This window comes from Ananas comosus, linkage group 2, assembly GCF_001540865.1.
Source record: "Ananas comosus cultivar F153 linkage group 2, ASM154086v1, whole genome shotgun sequence".
NCBI lineage: Eukaryota > Viridiplantae > Streptophyta > Magnoliopsida > Poales > Bromeliaceae > Ananas > Ananas comosus.
Genome location: NC_033622.1, coordinates 11163500 through 11191146, shown reverse-complemented (window position 1 = coordinate 11191146; position 27647 = coordinate 11163500). Strand labels below are relative to the sequence as shown.

The window sequence follows — 27647 nt, the reverse complement described above, 5'->3', positions numbered from 1 at the left end:
AAATATATTGGATTCTTCACAATATTATTCTTATATATATTGCTGATGTGGTGACGAATATGTATGACACATTTAGACAAAATGTATAAACTAATCAAATTTATTATGGATGCTTAATCTGTCAATTACATATAAAGACAATTTTCTAAAACACGTGTTAGCATTTTTGTTTATAAAATATGTTTTATAATCATAATATTCAAAGTACTGTAGATTTAAAAATCTTAAATTTTAAATATATATTTTTAGAAACTGGGCAGTAGTTTTTTTTCTTTATTATAAAATTTTTAGTCTATTTGATGCTTAGAAAATAAATTTTAAAATTTTATATATTTTTAACATACAGTCTGATTTTATCATTAGAGTTAATTTCATATAGGTCCCTATAAATATAGTAATGATAAATATATTTCTATAAAATTTAATTTTTATATGTTATACCTATAAAAGTTCTGATACTTTCAAATATGTCTCTCTATTTGTTACCATTAAAGAACTATTAGAGAAATATTCATATTTTCAATTTTGTCATGGCAAATATGTCCCTTCAAAAATCATAACCCTATAATATAGGGATAAAAATATTAAAAATTAACCAGAATTAAATATTTAACCTATGGTTGACTAAATTTTTTTAACAAATTCTAACGGCATGACATATTTTAAAATATCAGAACTTTTATAGAAAAAATATATAAAAATTAAATTTTATAGAAACAATGTATTTGACATTCAATATATATATATATATATATATATATATATATATATATATGATAGTCGAGTGTTCTCAAAGAGTTAAGTCTTGGAGAGTAAATGCATAGGCTCAAGCGAAGAGAATCACACTAACTTACAAATTGATCAAGGGTATCATTTTTGTGGATGATTTTTTTTTTTTAATTAGTTACTAAGAATTAAGCCCTAAAATTGGATATTATAATGTATAACTAAATCAATCAACTTTTATATTGTACTTTTATTTAAGTGTTTGCAGTGTCGCTGGCGTTGGTCACTAGTATGTGTATATTGGAGGATTAATAAATGTTTTGGTCTTCACTTAATTTAGATGGGATTGTCTACCTCAGAAGTAACGTAACCAAATAATTTTTTTTTTGAGAGAGAAAGGTAGCACGCTACCTGTTTCATTCATAAAGTAAGTAAATTAAGCTACAAAGAGTGAGGCAGCCGAGGCCTCGAGAGAGCGAAAAGTCAACAGAAAAAGATAACAAGAAAGAAAAAAACCTGGTACAGAAAAAGAGAAAGCAACAAAAAGAGCAACAAAAATAAGGGGTGTGACTCACACCAGCTTCATCCAGCTCTATAGAACTCGGCCCACTCCTTCACCAAAAGTCCAATACGGTGGGCGGAAAAGACAGTATCCATTTGTAGGTTCCGAAAAATAACATTGTTTCTCTCGCACCAAATCGTCCACCAAATCGTCTACCAAATGGCCGCCACAAGAGTCGAGGTCAATGCGGTGTCACCCTGTGCCCCCTTCCCTGCCAGCGCCTCCCAAACGGTATTGACGTCCTCCATGGAGGTAAGAGTGTGGGGGGCATCAAGGAGAGAGATAAAAAGGAATCTGCTAACAACGCAACCCACCAACATGTGGTCTACAGACTCTAGAGTGTCGGCACATAAGACACATTTGTTATTTCCCGACCATCCCCTTTTAATCAGATTGTCCATAGTAGGTAACTTCTTTTTTAAGGCTAACCAAAGGAAAATTCTAACTTTTGCCGGAATTTTCAGCTTCCAAATAGCAGGCGTCACGACATCTTTTACACCCCCCGTCCTAATGAGTGAGTACACTGATTTGACAATAAAATTGTTACCAGAATTCCATCTCCAGAGGATAATGTCAGGATGATTACTAACACGGGCGTTAGCGATCGTGTTTTTAAGCTCCCAAATTCTCTGCCTACTAATGTGAGGGTTAGAACTCACCCCTCTCAAAATCTTCCGCCACCTCCAGCCAGAGACAGAGAAAAACTCATTGATTAGTGCCTCTTTCAGGTCGACGTGAGCAAAAATGTCAGGAAGCAAAAATGTCAGGAAAACACGCCTTAAGAGAAATTTCACTGCACCATCTATCGGACCAGAAATCGATGAGCACTCCGTCTCCAAGCTTGTAACACAGTCCGCTTTTGAACACGTCTTTCATTTCTAACACATTTTTCCACCATTGCAAAGCTGGTCGAAAAGTCCGTCCTTCAAATAATGGTCGCCTTCTTAAATAATAAAGTCCCCTGATCAACTTGACCCATTGTTGGCTTCTTTCGGTGAAAAAACGCCACCACCACTTGGTCATTAGAGCTTTATTCATGGTAGTCAAATCCTTCACACCTAGGCCTCCTTCCTCTCGACTCATACACACGTTTTTCCATGCAACTAGGTGGACACCCCCTGTATAACTCGCCCATCCGCTCCGAAATAAGTCCCTTCGCAACGCCTCCATACGCTTCAGGACCCATTTGGGTGCTTTAAAAACAGCGAAAAAATGCATTGGTAGGTTAGAAAGAACTGAATTGACCAGAGTTAAACGACTGCCTCTAGAAAGGAGTTTAGCCTGCCAACCGTCGATCCTCCTCTGAAATTTATCTATGACACCTATCCAATCTTCTTTTTTAAGCTTTCTAAACGTCAACGGTAGACCCAAATATTTCAAGGGCAAACTGCCAATTTAACACTGCAAGATACCAGAGAGTCTATCATCTTTTCCACCCTTACTCCCTATATAAAACAATTCAGATTCCTCTTTATTAATCCTATTCCCGGACGCCCACTCAAATAGATTCCACATAAATTTGAGATTTCGGATATATCTTTTTTTCGCGGCACAGAAGNCTATATATATATATATATATATATATATATATATATATATATATATATATATATAGGAATCTATATAAAATTAACCCATATTATTAAGTATTAACTCTATAAATTATATCCCTCCAATTCAGATTTTTTTGTACATAAACATTATCCATCACCAAACATTAGAATATGTATAGACGGGGCGCACGCAGTTCCCATCGTACCCGCTGCGTCGGATCCTGGCCGTTCATGGGGATGTTCCCCTCGCTCCGCAACCGTCCAATCGAGTTGACTTGGGCACCGGAAATCGCACCTCGGGTACACAAGCCACTGGAGTGCGCTTCGCAAAAGCTGCGGCGGGATGAGAAAAGATCGGGGAATCGCCGATCTGATCGCATCGTAGCACGCGAAAAAATCGTCGCGCGAGCTCCTCGGAGACAGCGTCGTCGTCGTCGTCCCATCGTCCGTATGGCCGCATAATAACTTCCGTAGGTACATTAACTAAGAGCGAATATTAGCTAGAGCACTCCAACTTATTATTTTATTTTTGTTTTTTTTTTATAAAAAAAAGCCTATTACGGAAATATATTTATTTGTGCCTTCACGCGTATTTCGCACGTGAAAATGGTTAGGATTTATCTCACCTCTTACTCATTTATATTTTTAAGCTCACTGATTAATTTTTTATTTTTTTAAGTAGAACTAATTAATTAATTTTTGACTTCAAAATTTCAATGCTGCGTTCATCATTATAAGTTGATTTATTATATTTTGTATAATTAATACTAATTACAAATTTATTAAAATAAATAATTAGTTTATTTCGTTTCGAAGAAGCCGTCAAATGATTTAAATAAAATTTGAAAGATTAGACATTGGGATCAAAATTTCAAAAAGTTTAGATTATCGAATCAAAATAGTTCATATTTTTAATCTTTTAAAACTACAAATATTTCATACTTTTTATTTGCCAAATGTTTAATGTTAATACCTTAAATAGTGAAATTATTCAAATATAAAGGTTTGATTTTCATGTAAGGTCTTTCAAATTTTCTCTCTTATTAGACTAATTTAGAATTTAGAATTATCAGTTATAAGAGGAAAACTAACAAAAAGAAATTTGAAATTGATTGAACCAAAAAGGCAAATTTTAGTACATCAGAATAAATTTTTTTTTTTTTTTGGAGGTGAGGAAGTACTCAACAAAGTTGCTTCTTGAAATAAGAAAACAATTTCACAAGTTACACGCAAATATTTAGAAAACATTGACGACTTGTTATTTTAATTGGAATTTCTACAAAAGTACTATTCAAAACAAGCAATTTATCTGTTCAAAATAAATTAAAAAACTTTATTTCTGAAATTTAAAAGCACATTTAAACCACCAACAATATAATGAAACATGTGGACTTCAGTAGTTACAAAGTGCACCAAATAGATACACAATAATATATTCATATAGAAACTCTTTATGGGGGCACATGCATGGTGGAAGTGAACAAGATTCCAAAGGAGTTAAAAGGAGCTCAAAAAAGGGGGGTTTGGATGGAATTAGAATCCAGGATCCGTAGAGAGCTGCTGAAGGAAAAGGCTTTAATAGCGAGGGAAAAGTAAAGGATAGAAGAACTACTAATATATAGAGTTTTGGGGACCTCAAGTTGTTGCTTTCAAACATGAAAACGACCCCTCTCTCTCTCTCTCTCTCTCTCTCTCTCTGCAGCAAAACCCTTCTGAGCTCCTGCTGATGCCATGCAGGAAAGATGAGGGCTATGAGGCCTATCCATGCCCCCAGAATAACTGCCTACCACCCAACCACCACCCCCCTCTCTTGGGAAAAAAGATTTAAATGGGGGGGAGCATTTCATTTAAATTCCCCCTTAAATTATAATAAATTATTGTTTTTGAAGTACTGAGCAAATCATTCTGCTCAATACAAAAGTTTGGAATGTGATACAGAGTCGTTCAATTTATATATATATATATATATATATATATATATATATATATATATATATATAGTATTATAGATTTAATATATTATATAAAATTAGGCGCGATACTATTAAAATAGTAAAACGTTTTTTTTTGCTATCAATTTTTAACTCTTGGATGAAAAATTATAGGGTCGGATGATATTAGTCGGTTAGGTGAGTTTGGTCGCCCCAGGGTTGAGTGGGATTATAGTATTTAATCCGATGGTTAAAAATATAAAAAGAGTTGATCCAAAACTAAAAACTGATAGCAAAAATAGATTTTGCTACTAATAGTAGCCCAGTCCATCATTATATAATATATAATATATATATATATATATATATAAAATTAGGCCGGAATCTATTAATAGTAAAACGTTTTTTTTTGCTATCAAATTTTTAACTCTTGGATGAAAAATATAGGGTCAGGATGATATTAGTCGGTTAGGTTGAGTGTCCCTAGGGTTGAGTGGGATTATAGTATTTAATCCGATGGTTAAAAATAATAAAGAGTTGATCCAAAAACAAAACTGATAGCAAAATAGGATTTTGCTATAATAGTAGCCCAGTCCAACTCATATATATATATATATATATATATATATATATATATATATATATATAATATATATTGGAGTTGAGCTAGAATATATCGATGTAAATGAGCCGTTTTACTACCAATTTATTTTCGATGATAGAACTTCCAAATTGACAATCAGCTCCGTTGAACATGATCTATACACTTAAAGTGTTTAGAATTAAATTTCAAATCTTTTCGACATCATTTACCTAATGATCAAAGGGTTTCAAAATTTGTAATTTTAATGGTCGATAAGAGGCGTTTTCTCGTTTACCGGCGTAAAGATATTCAAATCAATTGAATTTTTGTTAGAAAATTCTTTAAACTATTTAAAATAAGATCTATACTCTTGATCTTGATTACAAGACTTCCTATCATCATTTTTTAAAGAGTATTCATTTTCAGCCTTTCATTTTTCTGTTCACTTGATGGATAAAAGAACAATATCGAAAGTGCGTGAATTTGATTTCTAGGTAGTTTAAATGGTTTAGATCATATTTAACGGAGCCGATCGTCAATTTGGAAGCTCTATCATCGAAAATAAATCGGTAGTAAAACGGCTCGTTTACTATCGATAGTATTCTAGCTCAACTCTCTCTCTCTATATATAGAGAGAGAAACAGAGAGAGAGAGAGAGAGAGAGTTCGGCCTGCTACTATACTCTTATGAGTGCGATTGTCTTCGTACTTATAAATCGTTTTCGATAATAGAGCATTTAAAGCTTCTAGAAATTAAATTTTACAATTTTTTTACATCATTTACCTTGCGATGAAAAGATCTCAAAATTGACAATTTTTAACGGCCGGTATTGGATACTTGCTAGCTTAACTGTGTAAAAGAATCGAAATCAGTTGAATTTTTTATAGAAAGTTATATTCACTATTTAGATAAAGATTAATAACTTCGATTTTAAATTGAAGGATTCGATTATTTATTTTTAAGACGTCGTTCAATTTTGACCCTTTTTTTATGCCTGCTTAATGAACTTTATTATGTTTTCGAAAAATTACAAAATTTATTTTTTAGACGTTTCAAATATTCTAAATTATATTTCATGGAGTGAATCATCGATTCGAAAGTTTTATCATTAAAAACAACTTATGAGTATATATGAAATGCTCTAAATTCGTAAGAGTATGGTAGCTATACTCTCACTTTATATATATGAAATGCTCTAAATTCGTAAGAGTATGGTAGCTATACTCACATTCGTAAGAGTATGGTAGCTATACCCTCCCCCGTCATTTAAAAACCTACATTTTGCCCCCTTGTAAAATAAAAAATATTCACTTCACTCCTTACCATTAATGCTCTGTTAGGATTCTGTTTATAAAATATTATTATATATTTTTTTATACCAAAAATACCCTCAGTCTGCTCCTTAATATTGCCGCCTGTTGAGAGGCAAATTGGTCATTTTGTCATTATAATTAACAGCGTAATACCTTATGAACATTTTTGATTTTACAAGATACAGAAAGAAAAAGTAAAAAAACGGATATTGACCGAAGAGTTTTATATAATTTAGCTCTATATATTTGATAAAATAGTATGGTGATCTTTTTGTCTTCGTTGTTGATTCGAAACGTAAAACCAGACCCTAAATAATCATTAATTAAATCAAGTCCATTTGATTTGCTTTTATTTGTTCAATGACATGCATATTTTATTAATTACTGCTTCTGTTTGTCCAATGACATGTATATTTTATTAATTACTGATCTGATAAGAAATGAGAAGAATAAATATAAAATATATTCTTAAAGTAAATAGAGTATTTTTGACTAATTAAAAAATATATTTATAAACTTTTAATCAGTCAATTATTATTTAGATACAGAAGTTTAGGGTTGAGATGTGCAGCCTCTGGAGTATATCGAGAGCTATTTTTCTACAATTTGGTGCACAAATGAAACAAACTTAATTATCGTCCGAACAAACTAAAATTATTTAGATCTCAGGTGACGAATTATCTTTCACATCAAATAAATTTTTTTTTTAACTGCTGTCAGAAAATAACTTATATGTATAATTATAAATATAAAAAATACATATATTTATATATTTAATTATAAAAAAAACTTAAAATATTATTTTTATGATTTCGTACTTTCTTATTCTATGGTTTAAAGCCTAGTTAGTTAATTCGCGATTAATACGCGAATTATTCGCGTACTTTTAAAAATACGAATTAAACGGGGCGTCCTGTATTTTTCCGAAAAATTAGAAAAAAAATGCGATTTTTTTTTCTCAAAAATGATTATTCGGGATCAGCGATCGGCCGAGGGTCGCGTCGTCGCCGCTCGCGTCGTCGTTGTCCTCCGCCGCTCTCGGCGGCGCAGGGAGCAAGGGCCACGGCTGCGGATCCTGTCTCGTCGCCGCTCACGTCATCGTCGTCCTCTGCCGCCCTCGCCAGTGTCGGGAGCAACGCATGCTGCGGATCCCGTCTCGTCTTCGCAGAAAAATAGAAGATGAACAGAAAAGAAAATCGGGACTCATGAGGCATGGATCGTGCGCGCGGTCCACGAGGCCATTTCCACCTCGTGGACCGAATGAGGGGAGGTCCACAGTGGACCTGCGGACCTCCCTCTCTTATATATATATATATATAGAGTGAGGCTACTATGCTATCGAAAGCACGGAGCCTTCCGTGCTTCCAGCTCGTTTTCGATATTGCGACTTTCGAATCGTCGATCGGCTCCGTTAAACTTGATCTAGAGTATTTGAAGTACCTAGAAAATAAATTTTATGATTTTACGATATCATTTGCCTAGTGAACGAAGGGGCTCAAAATCAACAAATTCAATGGCCGTAGTGAGCCGTTTGCAAGTTTAACGGTGTAGAAATATTCAAATCACGTGAAATTTTGATAGAAAATTCTTTATACTATATAAAACAAGATCAATATCTTTGATTTAAAATTTTAATGTCATATTACTACATTTTGTAAGATTTTTATTTTCAGCGTTGATTTTGAGCCCCTCGTTCACTAGGCAAATGATATCGTAAAATTATAAAATTTATTTTCTAGGTACTTCAAATACTCTAGATCAAGTTTAACGGAGCCGATCGACGATTCGAAAGTGCCACAATCGAAAACGAGCTGGAGCACGGAAGGCTCCGTGCTTCGATAGCATAGTAGCCTCACTATATATATATATATATATATATTATATAATTTTATTTTTATATAGAAATATTTATATAATATTTTATTTATAAATTTGTAATTATTTATTAATATTTTTAAATATATAAATCTTATATATTATTAATATATGTTTATTATTAATATATGAATATATTTAATTTATATATAAAAATTATAATAATAATATATAAAGTATATTAATTATTATATATTTAATATATAGCCGAATTTTTGATCCCGAATTTTTAATTGGTGAACGTATAATATCCGTATAAATCATGTATCCGAATAATTACCGAATCCGTTTTTTATCCGTATTTTTTAACGAATTTAAAAATTAAAAGACGAATTTTATCCGAATTATACTCGTACCGAATTTTTGCCGAATCCGAATTAACTAATTATGGTTTAAAGTGTATCACTTTCATACCATGTGATTTTTTTTTGTTGTCTTCTTTACTAATTTTTTTCGTTATCAATAATAATATTAAACAAAAGGGTATTAAAGTGAATATTCGATAAACTATAACTAGGTGGGATATCTAAAATTTTTTATATATAATTTAAAAAAATTAATAAAAAATTGACGGAAAAAAAAAAAATTTATAAAGTATTAAGTACTAACTTGATATATTTTAAATCACAATTTACTAAAATAAAAAAGTGCGGGACTGTGGTGACGTGGTATTTGAAGTTACCCTTAATTATATCCGTAGAAAATATATGCGCTCGTTGCATGCAATAATTCCTCTCTCCAATAATACCCCGATGTCAGAAGAGTGTGGGTCCCATGGTTCGAGGTGACGTCATTCGGCGATTTTTTTTTTATTTTTCTCACGTCCGTACAGGGATTAATTACTAAACGGTTGTAGGCCTTGTCCCCAAGTTAGGCTCCCACGTTTGGGCAGAACTCAAAGATCATTCATGTGATTTCACACTTTTTCATTTAAATGTCATGTGATTTAAAGTANCATCCTTTCCAAACAATTTGTTTCGGGACGAGGCCGTGTGCGGCGTCCATCGCAACCTTGAAAAATGAAATAAAAAAAAATAATTGTGGGCGCCGATTTTTTAGAGAGAGATAGAAAGAAGCCGATGGTGGAAAGGGGTGGTCATGATGGGTGCCCGTACATCATGCGGTGCCCATCGGCTTCGTCCCCAGACAACTTGTTTGGGGACGGATGCCCACAAAAATTTTGTCCCCAAGTTAGGCTCCCACGTTTGGGCAGAACTCAAAGATCATTCATGTGATTTCACACTTTTTCATTTAAATGTCATGTGATTTAAAGTATATTAATTTAGTGCCCTGTGTTTTTTTTTCTATCTCTTTATTATCGATTCCACTAATTTTTTTCATTAAATTAGTAACAAAGTTAAAACTAAAGGGTACTAAAGTGAATATTCGATAAATCTAAATGGGGTATCTGAAGTTTTTTGTATATAATTTAACGAAATATTAACAAAAAAGTAGACTAAAAGATAAAAATGAAGCCACATGACACTAACTTGATACACTTTATTAAACCATAGGGTACTAAAATGAGGAAGTGCGAAATCATATGGATGGTATTTAAAGTTTATACTTTTTAAAAATACAGTAATATCTGTGTTATCACTTTGTTTTCAATATTGAAACTTTCAAAACAGCTCAATTGGACTTCATCTAGCATATCTAAACTTTTAAGAGAATAAATTTTATAATTTTTTGATAGTATATAACTCGTGATAAGAGAGGCTCAAAATTAATTATTTTAATAATTGTGACGAGTCGTGTAAAAATTTAATGATGTTGAAACATCTAAGTTAGGAAGAGATTTTATTTTTATACTAATATAAAAGAATATCACTATCATTCATCTGAAATTTTAGTATTATATTATTATTTTTTATAAATAATTTTTTAGAAATTTTTTAATTCTATATAAAAGAATATTAATATTTTTGGTCTAAAAATTTTAGTCTTATATATATATCATTGCTTTTTATAATTTTTAAATTTTTAGTTATTAGTTTTGAACTTTTTAATTACTGAAACAGATGGCCGACTCAAAAATCCCGACATTCAAAATAATTTAATAGCACGAAAATCGTCGACTTCAAACAGAAGACTCCTTTCCCATGTGGAGTGGAAGCAAAGGATAAAAATTAATTTGATGTGGGAAACGAGAATCAAGCATATTTGCTTTTGATCCCCAAACTATGATGACCGTGATAATTTGATAGTCAAACTTTAATTTATACCATATTCTTGTTCAAAATTTTAAATTATTATAATTAAAAATTATAATTTAATTTAGTTAATTAAATATTAATATATCTTTGATGTTAAAATGATTTCACATGCATTTTTAATTATTACTGTATTATCAATTATAATATTGTCAGATTACTTTTATGCTAATAACCCTTAAATATTTATTATTTAATCAACTAAATTATATTGTAAAGTTTAATTATAATAATTTATAAATTTTCAATAAAAAATTATTATAAATTAAGTTTGAGAAATAATACCGTGCGCCTCATAGTTTGAGGACCAAAGTGGGTTGTGGACTACCGCAGCTATGCTTTTCGTTACGGAATTTTGGAATAGACCCTCGACTTTAATTTCAAGAGTAAATTTAATTTGCTCCTCTATAATTTAGCGCATTGTTATTTTGTCATTAATTATTCAAAAATTTTGATTTGATTACTTTGTAGTTTTTTTTAATTTTACATTAAATAATTATCACTTAATGGAAAAGCAAAACAATACTATTTAAAATCACAGGCAATATTGTATAATATTTTATCATCCCATTATCTACATTTTATATGTAATTCTCCGACTAACCCAAACTTCAGGAGTGATATGCAGGCTTTGACTATAAAGTACGTCAAGTTCGGTCGATTGACTTGTGATGAACGTGAATGAATGGATTCGGTGGATGTTTTGGATGTTTGGCTTGGAAGGAAAAGAATTTCGAAAAATTCATTTCTTGGCCAAAATTTACAGATAGCCAAAAAGATAATAATAAAACAGTTAACACTTCGGCTACACTTCTAAATCTATTGTTGCTTCTACCTCTACGTTTGGCTAAAATTTAGAAACTGTTACTACTATCTTTAATTGGAATAATAATAATAAATAAAAGAAATAATTACCTATATACCCCTCATGCGTCTGAAAATATCCGATCTACCTCTACTTTTTTTTTTTTTCGAAAATGCCCCTCATATGCTCCACCGTCATTCCAAAATACCCCCGCAGTTATCCTCAGTTAGTTTAACTCGAGTTAAACATGGGTTAAATGTATACTAAAGTTAAAACCTATATAAAATACTTATTTTACCTCTACCTTATTATGCTAATTTCTTAAGTTATTCTCTTTCTCTCCCAACGTGATCGCCGGCTCCTTCGCCTCCACCTCGCCGGCTCCTCCGCCTCCACCTCGCCTCATCTCCTCCCAGACCACCACCACCTCCCACACCACTACCCCTCTCACCGCTCTCGTCTTTCTTCTCCTCCTCCGCCGCCTTGGCCGGTGCCGGAAGCCTATGGATTTGTTGAATCGTCGTCGTCATCCTCCTCCTCCGACCTCTCCCTCCTCAACTCCCACGCCCACGCTCACTCTGATGGCGCCCGCACGCTCCGCCTGCGCCTGCCCAAGGCAGAGGTCGTCCGCCTCATGCACGAGAGCACCGACGCCGCCCGCAAGATCATAGACATCTGGGTCGCCCGCAACCAGCACCCCTCCCCCACCACGCCCGACCGCACCACGCCCACGCCCTTGCGGACGCCGGAGCGTGGCGTGCTCTTGCCCTCGCAGACGTCGGAGCGCGGCGCGCTCTTGCCCTTGGGTGTGCACGGTCCACGAGGTCACTGGATGAAAGGGAGGTCCACGGTATGTATATATATATGTATATATATATGTATGTATATATATATATGTATATATATATGGAACTAGGCTATTATGCTATTAATAGCACCAAATCATTGGTGCTACCAAGTTTTCGGCCATTGGATTGAGAGATGTGTGGTTAGGATGATGTGGGCCCCCTAGGGTTGAGTAGGTGGTTGGTTGAATAGTATGATCTAACGGGTGAAAATGATCAAAGGGGTGGATCTAACGGTGGAAAACTTGGTAGCATCAAGTGCTTCGTGCTATTGATAGCATAGTAGCCGGACTCTATATATATGTATATATATGTATATATATAATTTTATTTATAAATATATATATACATATAGTATTTTATTTATATATAGAAATATTATTATATAATATTTTATTATAAATTTGTAATTATTTATTAATATTTTTAAATATATAACTCTTATTTATTATTAGTATATGTTTATTATAATTTTAAATATATTTAATCTATATATAAATATTATAATAATAATATATATAGTATAATACCGAATTTTAAAAATTATATATAAAAATTATATTTGATCCCGAATTTTTAATTGGTGAATGTATAATACCCGTATAAATCACTTATCCGAACAACTACCGAATTCGTTTTTTAGCCATATTTTTCAACGAATTTAAAAATTAAAAGACGAATTTTATCCGAATTATATCCGTACCGAATTTTTGCCGAATCCGAATTAACTAACTATGCCTCCAGCCACCAAGGTTAGTTTAGCTGCGATCGATCTCATCCGTTCATCTGCTCGCTCCCGACGTGCTTAATTAATTAATTAATATTTGAAGAGCAAATAAGAAAAGTATTTGCTATATAAAGGGTATATAAGAAAAGTTAGTTACGATAGAAGGGTATATTGAAATGGACAAAATGGTAATTTTTCAGAGATAACGGCAGCTCACTAACGGAACTTAACTCTCGGAATATATTAGAAAGACTTGGAACATAAAAAAGGTATTTTTAATATTAGCATTTAAGAGGGGTAAATAAGAAAATCGAAAATATTTTAGGAATATATAGGCAATTGCCCCTAAATAAAAACTAAACTAAGCTACTTTACTAGTTTACTTTCGGCATGAATATGAAAACTATTCCTATTAAATTGCTTAAATAGTTGCTTTGTTGTTGTTGTTGTTGTTTTGGTGGTGGTGGAAGTGAAAGGAGAGGAGGGTGGGGTAGGGGTTTGGTCTTTCAAAAATAGTCTCTGCCTAGTATGTACATCATTTAACATCTTTAAATTTAGAATGGTTCTACATATAAAGCATAAAAGCATAGAACCTCTTAATCCAGCTATAGTATACTGGATAGTGGCTAGGAGGTACGTATATGATTTGTGAAATGTATTTGTTTACTATCTTATTTAATAGTAGGTCATTGTGACAAAAAAAAATAAAAAATAAAAAATTAACTAAATATAACTTTTAAAATACAAAATGACAAAGTGAAGATGCATTAAAACCACAGCAAGCAAATTGAAATTTACCCATAATTTTATTGTCAATTTGTTCACTATTTAACTTTCAAAATTTCCAATTTGAAATTTTTGTAGTTAACTAAGTTAACAAAGCCTATTAAAATTTTCAGCTTAATTAGTTATTAGCAGTTAATTAATCTACTTTTCTTCTCTGTAAAATAATTTAAATTATTAAATTTCATGATGCTATCAGTTAATTTGGTGATATTTTTGATTTAATTATTTTAATAAAAATTTGTCAATTCTAAAAAATTCAGAAGTTGAGGGATCTATATTTAAAAATAAAGTAAAAGTATACAAAACTTATCTAAATTATGGCGCATTTTGGGGCGACCAACTTTTTAATTTGTTCGATTTGAATCAGTCAACGGTATTTTGACTTTAAAATTTAAACTAATTACTTACTATAATAAATTTATACTTGCGAGAATTGTATAAAATATTATAACTAAATTTCTAAGGATAAATAGTACAATCAAAAGTTTAAAGTAAAGTATCGTTGACTAAATCAAATCAAACAAATAGAAAGATTTGGTAAAAAATTAAAATTTTAAAATTATTAGATAACGAAATTAAAATTGTCCATAGTTCAGATAAGTTTTGTAAATTTTTTACCTAAAAACAAAAATTTAGGGGACATTTTCAGAAAACCCTATACTTGAGGGAATCTCCATACATTTTTATGTTTCCATTAGTAGTATTGCCCTTAATTAATAACAATAATATATGCATAGAACAGTGGTTAAGTGTAACTCTTTAAATCAAAGTATGACACCAACAAAAATGAACTAAATCACAGAAGCACAAATTGAATTGTACCCCCCAAAAAAAGGTGCAGAAGCAGCATTGCTTTTTTAAGTAAATTCTTCTTTATCTCACATATTATTATTTATCACTAAATTTGGTCCCAATGGACCCCATGTTGATACCTAGCTCGTGAAACCTAATTAATGGCTTTTAATAGGATCGTAAGAGCTAGCTTATATTAATTCACACAATATGAACTGTGGTAAAGCCAATAGTTAACTATGCTAAAACGCAAAATCATATCTCTTTTTTTAAAAAATGCAAAAAATGAACCAATTGACAACCACGTGAAAAATGCCAAGTTTTATTTGGTAAAAAAAAAGGAAAAAACCTTAATAAAAACATGAGTAAGTGAGACCAAGGAGAGAGAGAGATTTGGTTATTTGGCAAAATTTGGTTAAAATCTCAGTTTCGAATTTGTGGAAATAGTTTTTATTCTAATAGTCTCTAAATTTTTCTCACAACTAGAAAAGGGCTAAAGTTTAAACTTTGTTAACAAATCAAAATGAGGCCCAATTGCGATGGAGGGCATTTTTTAAATCTAAGCTTCGAGAAAAATTAAGATAAAGATTGGGAGACCAAATATATATTTATATGGATAATTATTTATATATCTCTCAAAATTTTGAAATATCTTATATATTTTTAATTTTTTTTGTTTTAAATATATCTATCATATATTTTTTTATTATTCAAAAATAACCTTACTATTAATACGTCAGTAAGTAACCTCCAGTTAAATCCAAGTTCAATTTCTACCAAAGTTTAAAAAAAAAAAATCAAAATATCTCATTTATTCCTAACTTAAAGACAAATAAGAAAAGTTGGTGATGATAAAAAGATACATTTGAAAAGGTAAAAAATCAAAACATCTTTTTTTTATCCCTAACTTAATGATAAATTAAAAAAATTGATAATAATAGAATGACATGTATTTGAGAGGGCAAAATAGTATTTTCACATAAATAAATGTTGTTTTTAATAGAATGTAACTCAAAAAATTCATTGAAAAGAATTTGAAACCTTTTAAACGAGGTAAATAAGAAGTGTGAAATTTTTCAAAAAATATATATAAGTAATATTCCTTTATTTATATTTATAAAATTGACATTTAACATTTGGTCGAGGTGCATTATATTATAATAATAAGCTTTAAGCACTAACAAAAAGGTACAAAATGATTTTTTTTTATTAATATATCAAAACTATATATGATTAATATTTTATAAGATAAAAAAAAACTAGTAATAACAGCAAACGAGGTATATATGAGCATACACTGTACACATTTTCTACATGCATGAATGTACCGGCATGTAGCATGGACAAGCCACGTGGAACAGGCGAATGTCCAACCAATATATCTGAACTTGGTTCAGTAGTCATAATCATGTATTCACATGTGGAAATGTTTCTTCAATTAACTGCTTGCTACAAATGCGGTTTGGAAAATTTCACCTATTTTATATCTCTTATTAGTACTTTTTTTTTAACAAAATAGTAATAATAAAAATAATACATTTTATTGAAGAAAAGTAAAAAAAAAATTACAAAGCTCGGTAGGCTCAGACGTTTCGGTCTTGAGCTCCAGTGTAACTTGATTTTGACGAAATCACGTTACGTTCGTCCGCTTGGCTTGGGCTGAATTTTGACGAATTTGATTAAGTTAATTCCTGGCTTAGAAAAAGAAAGCTCAAAATACTTTGGATTTAGTTCTAATTTTCCGACTGGCCCAAACTCTAGGAGAAATATGCAGTCTCTGATTATAAAGTACGTTGTGTTTGGCGGCTTGATTTGTGCCGAACTTGAATGAATGAGCTCGGTGGACGTTTGGTTTGAAAGAAAAGGAACTTTCGAAAGATGATAAAATTGCTAACACTTCGGCTGCTTCTAAATTTGCCGTTGCTTTTACCTCCACATTTGGCTAAAATGTAGAACCTATTGCTACTACCTTCGATTGGAATAGTAATAATAATAAGAAAACTAAACAAAACTACTATACTTTCGGCATGAATAATTAATAATTTATGCTGAATACTTAAAAAAATTGAGAGAGAATTTTACCGGGCGAACCCAAATTTTTAATTAACACGTGTAAAATAGAATTAAAAAAAAGTAGATTTTAGTGCAAAACTTTATATAAATAAGTTGGCGAATAGTATTGATAAAACTCAATACACACAGTAAATAAAGGGAAAACTTCAAAAACCTCCTCCGTGGTTTCGTAGTTTCTCACTTTGCCCCCACGTGGTTTAAAATGTAACAATTTGCCCCCTCCTTGGTTTCTTTTTTTTCTTTTTCTTATCAATTTCATTATTTTTTTTTCTTAAATCAATGGTAAAAATATTAACGAAAAAGCTACCGAAAAGATAAAAACGAAACCGTAGGAAGGCAATTTGATACATTTTAAATTACAGGGGATAAAATAAGAAACTATAAAATCACATGGAAAATTTTTAAAGTTTTTCCTTAAATAAATTATCCAAAAACCTACGCTTTAGTCGAGAAATTATTATACCTACCAGTATGGTGTGATATGATTGGCACTAGTCACTTGTGTTGTATATCAATTATATTTATGTATTCATACTGGTATATAAAAAAAAATGTGTGTATAGACTTATCAAATTTACATTGAGCGGTGTTGATGCACATCGGCACATCCAGTATTAGTTGCATATAAAAAATTAATAAAATAATAACTCGTTTATACCGGGATTTAATAATTATTCTAAAATTTTAAATCTGCAGTAATTTTATACTGCAATTTTATCTAATTTAATTATGTCTTGTGGGAACTGTATCTACGGACGATCACCTATGCGTCTCTGCTTAAAAAAACAAAAAGTTGAAAGGTTAAGGGTGTATTTTGCAATTATTTAGTCAAAAAAATAATAAACCAACTAACGTATTTTGGATATAATATAATAAGATCCAGAGTCAACCAAATGATTGCAACACTAACACTTCTCCTGAGCCTAAAAGAGTCTCTAATTAATAATCAGTTCTAATCACGTGCAAAAACGAACATACCTTTTTTACTTATTCATTAATTAATGAAAAGGAGAAGTCTATATTTTCCTGAATAATAAACTACATTAATTCTCACCATCACAGTATCAGAGCACTTAATTACTTAATTAGACACGACGTGACACGCACCCATCACCTCAAAATGGAGAAAATTTTGCCTGCACCGGGTGTAAAAGTTTATCAAAACTACTTGATGCTTTAGTAATATAGTTTTAGATATATTGTAATTTTATATATCAGTTATTTAGATGTTGAGAATGATATTTATTGGGTTATAAATAATTAAAATTATTATAAAATTGGAATATTCCATTGCTGATCACATTGGGTGATAGAGCTTAATCTCGCGGTTGCTGATCACACTTAGAAAAAAAAAATTATTACTCTGAAAATTTGATGAGTTTTGACTCCAAAAAAAATATATAATTTTTTAAAGTTTAGATATTTTAAAGTTACGAATTATAATAATATTACTTGTACGTTTAAAAAGAGTGTAAATCTTACATTCTAGATTTTGTGTAGATAAAATTAATCCACTAATCTTATTATTATTTTTTTAAAAATAAGATTTAAGAGTACTGTAAAATATAAAGTCCGATTATTGTACTCTTATAAGTATAGATCATTTTATATTCGTAAGTTTTTTGCCATTTGATCTATACTATTTTAATCATTGTCACTAGTTAGATTATATTATTCAACCAACCACCGACTCAATTTTAGGAGAACCACTATCATCATAATCGGAGACCACCATCTCATTCTAATTGTATATCTCTTCATCCAATCATAGAAAATTTATAAATATAAAAAAATCTATGCTCATAACAGTATAGTAGCCCTAGCAGTAAAATATATATGTAGCATTTTTAAAGAACAAAATAAAAAGTTTATAGTATCTTAATTTTATATGGTTAGCACGCTATTATTTCTTAAATTTAAGGCATTCATGGTCAAAAGTTAATGAGGTGCATGGCGCGTACGGATAGGTTAGGAGCAGGCAATAATAATTCATCCCGAAGACGGCGTTTCCCAGCTTTTGTCGTTTCTCACGTACTCCGTTTCCCGTACACTCATCACTCCACTCATCAAATCCATAATAATAATAAAATAATAATAATAATAATAATAATACTCCGCCCCCGCACTATTACTACATTGTATGTACCGCTATTCCAAATGTACTTGTAGTGGGTTTTTTTAATTTTAGTTTTTTAAATTTTTTAATCTCGAATCGGTTAAAAACTCGAACAAACCGGGGAAAGAAACAAATGAAAGCGGAAAAGAACACCTCTGCCACCCTCTCTGCTCTCTNAAGAGGGTGTTGGATTGTATTTACAGACGCTGCCTCATCGATGTGACGGGTCAGGGGCGAGCCCTTCGTGATCCCCATCTCCCTTCCCCCTCCCTCCATCTCTCTCTCTCTCTCTCTCCCTACATACTCCCCCCCAACTCTCTCACTCTCTCCCTACGAGCTCAGTGGTGGGAACAACAATGGCGACGAGCTCTCCCTAGCGCCTCTACTACTACGGCTACTACTACTACTACTACTACTCTCTCTCTCTCTTTTTCTAGAGTGGGTTCTGGATGGGTTGGGAGTGTCGGGTCGGAGCTTCTAGAACCTTCAGACGAGGAGCGTAGTGGAGGAGGAGGAGGAGGAGCGTAGTGGAGGAGGAGGAGGCCATGGAGGATCCTCGGAGGAGAAACCTGCTACTGCTCGTCGCCTCATTTTTGGTTCTGTGTGGGGGTTTTAGATCGGTTTGTGGTGGGAATGACGGAGATGGTAAGTGTAGAGATGCAATGTAGGGGTCTTAGATTCGGATTAAACTCGTTTATTCTATCGTTTTTTAGCTGGATTTTTTCCTTCTTTTGCTTTTTGTTTCGGGTTTTTTATGGCTACTGTTGTTTCTGTAGTGGATGTGTTTGTGTTTGTAATCTAGTAGGAGAAGTGTTTAGGAGATGATGTTATTATTATATACGTGATGTATGTGCTCTGATTTTTTTATTCTAAGCCTCTTCCTGTTGGAATAGAAGATGGGATCACACCCCCAATCTTATTATTTTATTATTTGAAAAAGTACTTTTTTTGGGGGCTCTTTAGCAAACACCTCGCTCTCTCTATCTCTATTTCTCTTTGCCCCCTCTAAACGTCTCTTCCCTCATCTTTCCAGCTAGAGATAACAAGGTTTCTTTGTTTTGTTTTCTTATGTTTTGTGGGGTTTTTTTTCCCCATTTCTACATATTTTAAGTCAGTTTTTTTGGCTTCGTTTGCTATACAATATGTTTATCTCGGGCTCTATTTTTTTTTTCAGTGTACTTGAGTGAAAAGAAAGTTTGAATCTTGATGTTTGTGTACAGTGTAATTCTTTAATTTGAAATTTAAATTTGGCCCATTTCACCTATTCTATTTAATTTGCCCTACATTCAAATAGGTTTTCATGATTAAACGGAGAAGAGCTTCATAATTTCATTTCTGAACAGCCTCAATCTTGCTTTTTTTAAAACACCTCTATGCTTAAAATTATTCACTTATATTGTCTAAGTTTGTGTTGTAATACTTGTTATTTAGGTGCTACATTGCTGGAGATAAAGAAGTCGTTTCGCAATGCGGATAATATACTGTATGACTGGAGCGAATCCTCGATCTCCGATTACTGCTCATGGCGAGGAGTGATCTGCGACAATGTAACCTTCAATGTTATTGCCCTGTAAGGACATATTGTTTTTATCCAGTTTTTATTTCTAATTAAGACACTGTTTTTGCATTTTCCTTGTAAGTTGCATGAAATATGTTTAATGCTGCTTTGATGAATTTCAGAAACCTATCAAGCTTGAATCTTGAAGGGGAGATCTCACCGTCAATTGGGAACCTGAAGAGCCTAATCTCTATGTATAGTCTAATAAGCATTGTCTCATTCTAGTGTAATTATTGCTGTTATTTTCTGAAATTAATTCAATAACAGTAACACTGAGCTAAAAGTTGAATATGCTTTTTGGGTCTGATTGTGAAATTTTTGGCTGGAGAGACAGGCAGTACCTACCTTGGTAGTAATACTTTCCTAATTAGTTCTCTGCAATGTAATTTGACAGAGACTTGAAAGCAAATCGTTTTTCCGGACAGATTCCAGATGAAATTGGTGATTGTCCGTCGTTAAAAGTGATGTAAGTCCGAGTATTCTTATGAAAGTTTTCATTTTTCACCATTTATAAACTTTTCTATGTTAGCTTTGGTGAAGTGGCAAGGGACCAGTTTCACTTTTTAAGTTTTTCTGTAGACAACTATTAAGCTTTTGTTTGTAATTTTATTTATCTTGCTCTTGGGGTCTTGCAGAGACATATCATACAACAATATCTTTGGTGATATACCATTTTCAATTTCTAAATTAAAGCAATTGGAGAACTTGTAAGTCTTGTGGATACATACTGCAGTGATTTTAAGTACGTACGAGGAGTTAACAGTACAATGACTTATTTTCGATTGTTTCAGGATATTGAAAAACAACCAATTGATCGGGCCTATTCCTTCAACACTATCTCAGATACCAAATTTGAAGATTCTGTAAGTATATTTGTTCTCCTTCATCAGCTACATCTTGATTTGGGTAATTCTAACTCCATCTCACTGTAGAGACTTGGCTCAAAACAAGTTGAGTGGGGAAATTCCGAGGCTTATTTATTGGAATGAAGTTCTGCAGTATCTGTGAGTAATTGTTAGCAGTGACTTCTACCGGAAGTTTGGCCACATTTTTTTTTTCTTTACAACTCATTTTATAGGTTTTCAATGTACCTAGAGATTTTTTATTTGGTATTGATTTGCAAGCTATATATATTAAACAGGGGATTGCGAGGGAATAATTTGGAGGGAATCCTATCTCCCGATATGTGCCAGTTGACTGGGTTGTGGTACTTGTAAGTCTACAGTTTCCATATTTGTTTTCCGCTTTCCTCTGCATATTCCTGCATTTTAGTCTCTAATAATAGGTGTACCTTGTAGCGATGTTAAGAACAATAGCTTGACAGGGGGCATACCTCAGAGTATTGGGAACTGTACAAGTTTTCAGGTTTTGTACGTATATCAGCCCTCCATCCAAACTAATTTTTTTAATCCTCCTCAAGATGCAAAGTGGGCTATAATTGCTTATTGCTGCATTGCTAGGGATCTATCGTACAATCAGTTTTCTGGAGATATTCCCTTCAACATTGGGTTCTTGCAAGTTGCTACTTTGTATGTGGTGGTTAAGTTATTATTATTATTTTTTTATATTTGGAGACAAGTTACTTGATCTGTTTCTTATTTTTTGCATCAAATTTACATGTTTATTTTCTATTAACGAAAACATTTGAGTTACGAAAAAATTTTTGTGCAATGTTTAACAGGTCGCTGCAAGGGAACAAGTTCTCCGGGCCTATTCCATCTGTGATTGGTCTTATGCAGGCTCTTGCAGTGTTGTAAGTTCGACAAATTTTATACCAATTTTTTAACCTGGGCTTTATTTCGATGGAAGTAGTTCATTAATAAATTGCTTGCATTTTATTATGCCGTTTGGCTAAATTACCATAGTGGGCATTCTGTGCATGAAATTCTTTTTCCTGTGCAAGCATGTGGTATTGTTAGATTGAGAAGGCTTACATTTTATTGGTGCAGAGATCTAAGCTGTAACCTTCTAAGTGGTCCCATTCCACCTATCTTAGGCAACTTGACCTACACTGAAAAACTGTAAGTTTGTGATTCTGATTGATTCTTTTTTTCCCCCCCTCAATTCTGACACTCGCCTGATAAAATGTATGATTGTTAATTGCTATTCTTTAAGTAGTGTTTTCTTTCACTGTTTTCCTGATCTATTACTATACGTCGACTATAAATGTGAAGTCTATCGCTCATAAAAGAATGCCAGTAGTTTTAAGTTGATTGTAGTCCTCTGTATAGTTCTGTATAGTTCATACTGACAACTTAAGGACTTTCACCAACACTCGCACCAATTTGGTATGTAAAAATCTCTCAACTAGTAGTCGTCTTATATATGTATACTGTAGCTTAACAAATGCTGTGTTCTTATGAAACACAGTTCACTTTGTGTTTTCTAATGTGACAGCTACTAAATGCTCGTCTTATATTACAGGTATCTGCAAGGAAATAAATTGACAGGGCCCATCCCGCCAGAGCTTGGAAACATGACAAGACTTCATTATTTGTGAGGATAAATATTTCACTGCTTCTTGGTTATTAATTTCTTACAGATATCAACAGTTTAAAAGATTATGAATTGTAAACCATCAGGGAGCTTAATGATAATCGGCTCACTGGGAGCATTCCACCTGAGCTTGGGAAACTTAGCGATTTGTTTGACCTGTAAGCTTTTTTACTGACCTTTAATTGACGTTAAGTATAGTTCAGCAGTTCAGCACGGAAACTAGCCTGTCTCTTCTGAGATGGTTTTGCAGGAATGTCGCAAACAACTATCTTGAAGGGCCGATTCCTGATAACCTCAGCTCATGTGTCAATCTCAATAGTTTGTAAGTATCAGTTTTCACCCTCCCTCATTGCTGAGTATGTGTGTTAAAGTAGAATTTTCATTTATTGATTTTGTCACAGAAATGCACATGGGAACAAGCTGAATGGAACCATTCCACGTTCGTTCAAAAAGCTCGAAAGCATGACTTACTTGTGAGTTTACCTTTATAGCTTCTATAAAAAATTGGCCTTCTGCATTATTTTCCTTTTTCCTGAGTAAACAAGTTCGAACATGTAAAAGTGTATTTGTTGGTATGTAGCTGAGGTGATATATCATAACTTACGAGTCTCTAACCAATGAAGCCTGACTTTTAGCATATGCTTTTTCTTCCTGTTGCAGGAATCTATCATCAAACAATTTAAAGGGTCCTATTCCTATTGAACTGTCGAGAATTGGTAATTTGGATACTCTGTAAGTGCAGATGGACAAATAAAACTCTCTGATCTTCGTGAACACTACCTTTGTTTTCGCTAGATATTTTATAACAATATCAACACATTTTATGCAGGGATCTTTCATGTAACAAAATAAGCGGTCCCATATCATCCTCTATTGGTTCTTTAGAGCATCTTCTAAAATTGTAAGATTTTATAATCAGCGACATTCTTTCTCAATTTCTGTTTTTTTGTAAAATCTCTCTTTTATGCTCTGCAGAAACTTGAGTGACAACCATCTAGCTGGCTACATTCCTGGGGAGTTTGGAAATTTACGAAGTATCATGGAGATGTAAGGATATCCAACCATTTATAACTCTTCAATTGCTTAGCTACATTTATTCATTTCATACTTAGCTTACGCATGGAATGTTTCATCGGAAATTCAATGTTCTAGTGATATATCTCATAATCAATTATCTGGCCTAATTCCACAAGAACTTGGTCTGCTACAAAATCTCTTCTTACTGTGAGTCTTGTATTCTACACCCTTCTCTCGAATCACATATTTAATTATCTGAAGTTTTAAAATCATCTGATTTCTTTTGTATGCCACACTCTTTTGCAGAAAATTAGAGAGTAACAATTTGTCAGGTGACATTATATCTCTCACCAACTGCTTCAGTCTTACTGTGCTGTAAGTCTATAATCTTTCATGATCTTATAGATTGTCAGTTGATTTGCTATGGTAGCTGCTCTTTTGCTGTTGGAGCTGACAATTCCTGTCATGTTGGAAACCGAGCAGGAATGTATCATACAACAATTTGGTTGGTGAAATTCCCACAGACAACAATTTCTCACGATTTTCACCTGATAGGTAGGATTGCTAATCATTGCAGTATCTCTGCAAAAATACTCAAGTTGTCGTATTTGTCCTTTTCAGCTAAATTGTTATGGTTGGTTTTGGTGTTATGAGTGCTTGATTTTCCTTTGCAGCTTTATAGGCAATCCTGGGCTTTGTGGCTATTGGCTAAGTTCATCTTGTCGTTCATCACATCCAGCAGAGAGAGGTAAATATTTTAGCAACTTCAGTTTGCTATACTGTGACCAGGAAAAAACACACTTCTTGTTCGATAAGAATACTCATATGCGGATCTTTCTTTGCAATAACTAATGCAGCTCCAATCTCAAAAGCCGCAATCCTTGGAATTGCCTTGGGTGGCCTTGTAATACTATTAATGATCTTGGTAGCTGTTTGCAGGCCGCACAATCCTCCCCCCTTCCCAGATGGTTCAATAACCAAACCAGGTCATTTACTGTGTCATCACTCTTTCACAAGCCTTACTTGATGATGTTGTGTTGTTATGATAGCTACTATTATTCTTGCATTTATGTTTGGTTTCATTTAACTTGCCAATGAGTATGTGCTAATTTTTCCGCTTGCACTGGAGCCAATCTTTTGAACATCTATGGTTCTGATATAATCTACTAATGCCAGGGAACAACAACCAACTACTTATTAAACCAATACTCGACTTCTTTGCAGTGAATGTTACACCCAAGCTTGTGATACTGCATATGAACATGGCCCTTCATGTGTATGAAGACATTATGCGGATGACCGAGAACTTGAGTGAAAAATACATAATCGGCTATGGTGCATCAAGCACTGTGTACAAATGCATGCTCAAGAATTGTAAGCCAGTGGCGATAAAGAGGCTCTACTCCCACTATCCACAGAGCTCAAAGGAATTCGAGACTGAATTAGAGACTGTTGGGAGTATAAAGCATCGAAACCTGGTCAGCCTACAAGGATACTCCTTGTCCCCATCCGGCAACCTGCTTTTTTATGATTACATGGAAAATGGCAGCCTCTGGGATCTTCTGCATGGTATGTTAGACTCTGTCTCTGTGATACGATGAACAGTACATCACTTTTTGGGTAAAGCATACAGACTTTTGCTAAACTATAGCATATTTTAAAATGGATACCTAAACTTCAAAATTTTGACTTTCCCAAACTCAATATTTGTTGAAATACTCTCCATCGTAAGATAATGTATATCTAACTATATTAACCAAATATTCTGTATCCAAGTCCTAACACAATATTCTCTCACTTGACAAAGTATTATATAATATCATTTTGACAAAACCTGTTGATTATAACAGAACTTGGTGCAGTTTTCTATGGTATGCTTGTGAGCTAGGTCCATTTGTTCTACTTCAATTATAATAAAGATGACATCGTGCAGACAGATCCAGACCTTTTTCAATTCTAGGAACCCGCAATCAGCTTGTCACTAAAGAAAAATCAAATGATTTGATTTTGTAATCATTGAACATAATTTTCTTTATAAGCTAGTAATTTTCATCAAAAATTTCGTTCTTCTAAGCTGTTTGACATTCTTTTTCATTCTTTGCCTGTGCAGGCCCGACCAAGAAGAAAAAGCTCGATTGGGACACTCGTCTCCGGATCGCTTTGGGAGCGGCACAAGGCCTGGCTTATCTGCACCATGACTGCAGTCCCCGCATTATACATCGTGATGTGAAGTCCTCAAACATTCTTCTTGACAAGGACTACGAAGCTCACCTCACTGACTTTGGCATCGCAAAGAGCCTGTGCGTGTCGAAGACTCACACGTCGACTTACGTAATGGGCACCATTGGCTACATTGATCCCGAATATGCACGCACCTCCCGGCTCAATGAGAAATCGGATGTCTATAGCTATGGCGTTGTCCTCCTTGAAATCTTAACTGGTAAAAAGGCAGTGGATAACGAGTGCAATCTACATCACCTGGTAACAAACTAGACTTTTTGGTCCCTTCTATTCCAATTGTTCTTCTATTCCAATTGTTCTTGTGCTCTAGAGGGTCTTTCTACTCAATAATTCAATGGGGTGATTGAATACTTGAAAACCCTTATTATGTGGCCGTCTACGTGTACATTTCCATTCATTATTTGTCGTGTTGCAGTACAAAATTATAATTAGGTTACTCTGCCAATAGCAGAGGGTTTTTCATGTACGTCCCTGCAGATTCAATTTTTCTTTATATGACCCTGCAAAAGCATCATTAGGACCCTTGAATGCAGAATTAATTGCGAAAATAACTCCTCTTCGGTTGCAAATCATCAAACTCATAGGAGAAATTTAGTCTTGTAGAGGGTTTTTCAAAGAGGGGCCGTTTTTTTTTTTCCCTATATATATATATATGTATAAATATATATATATAGATATATATGTAAAAATGATCTATCCTAGTTTCTTTTGCGTCTAGTTCTTCTCGCTCATGATACAATGATCCTTAGTGGGACCATCTACTCTGAAACCTATCATGTGGATGTGTTCATGGGGGTACAGTAGTACTTTTTATTAGGCGACAGAGTGCCAATAGCATGAAACAGCTTTTTGTGGTCACCACCATTTAACACTGATATGAGCTCTCCTCTGATTCTGTTCGGCAGATACTTTCCAAAGCAACGAACAATGCGGTGATGGAGACGGTGGATCCGGACGTCTCTTCCACATGCAAAGATCTCGGGGAGGTCAAGAAGGTCTTTCAACTGGCCCTCCTGTGCACCAAGCGGCAGCCGTCTGATCGTCCCACCATGCACGAGGTGACCCGCGTGCTGGGCTGCCTCGTCCGGCCCCTCCCGTCCCCGAAGCCCGCCCAGGCCCTAACCCTACCCCCGCCGCAGTCCCTCCCCAGCTACATCGACGAGTACTCCAACCTCAAGAGCCCCAGCGCCCTAACCTGCGCCGCATCGATGAGCTCTTCCGACGCCCAGCTCTTCCTCAAGTTCGGCGAGGTGATATCACAGAACACCGACTGAAGTAAAGTAAAATTATTATCGACGGGAGTACGAAAGCGGCTTTGTAAATTCGGTGATCTTGGTTTTATTTGCTCTCGATATTTTGTAGCATCAGGATCATGTGAACTGTATTAAATAGTTTTTGGATAGTATCAGAGAAAGCTGGTTGGCTGTTTTGCTTA

The 27647-nt window shown here is 33.6% G+C and overlaps 1 protein-coding gene across 2 annotated transcripts; it reads left to right on the top strand.

Annotated features, from left to right (window-relative positions):
- On the top strand, nt 1112–27647 carry LOC109705297 (LRR receptor-like serine/threonine-protein kinase ERECTA). Of its 2 annotated transcripts, XM_020226030.1 has the most exons (28): nt 1112–1125; nt 19081–19545; nt 20332–20470; nt 20581–20652; nt 20853–20924; nt 21094–21165; nt 21250–21321; nt 21391–21462; nt 21600–21671; nt 21757–21828; nt 21919–21987; nt 22140–22211; nt 22408–22479; nt 22883–22954; nt 23041–23112; nt 23205–23276; nt 23356–23427; nt 23615–23686; nt 23784–23855; nt 23930–24001; nt 24107–24178; nt 24278–24346; nt 24455–24526; nt 24646–24719; nt 24829–24957; nt 25148–25540; nt 26082–26452; nt 27118–27647. In XM_020226030.1, exons 2-28 carry the CDS (start codon nt 19446–19448, stop codon nt 27484–27486), a joined length of 3009 nt encoding a protein of 1002 aa, XP_020081619.1. In that variant the 5' UTR covers nt 1112–1125; nt 19081–19445; the 3' UTR covers nt 27487–27647. The 2 variants fall into 2 exon arrangements, with proteins under 2 accessions (XP_020081619.1, XP_020081626.1); XM_020226037.1 differs by lacking the exon at nt 1112–1125 and having other exon boundaries at nt 25196–25540.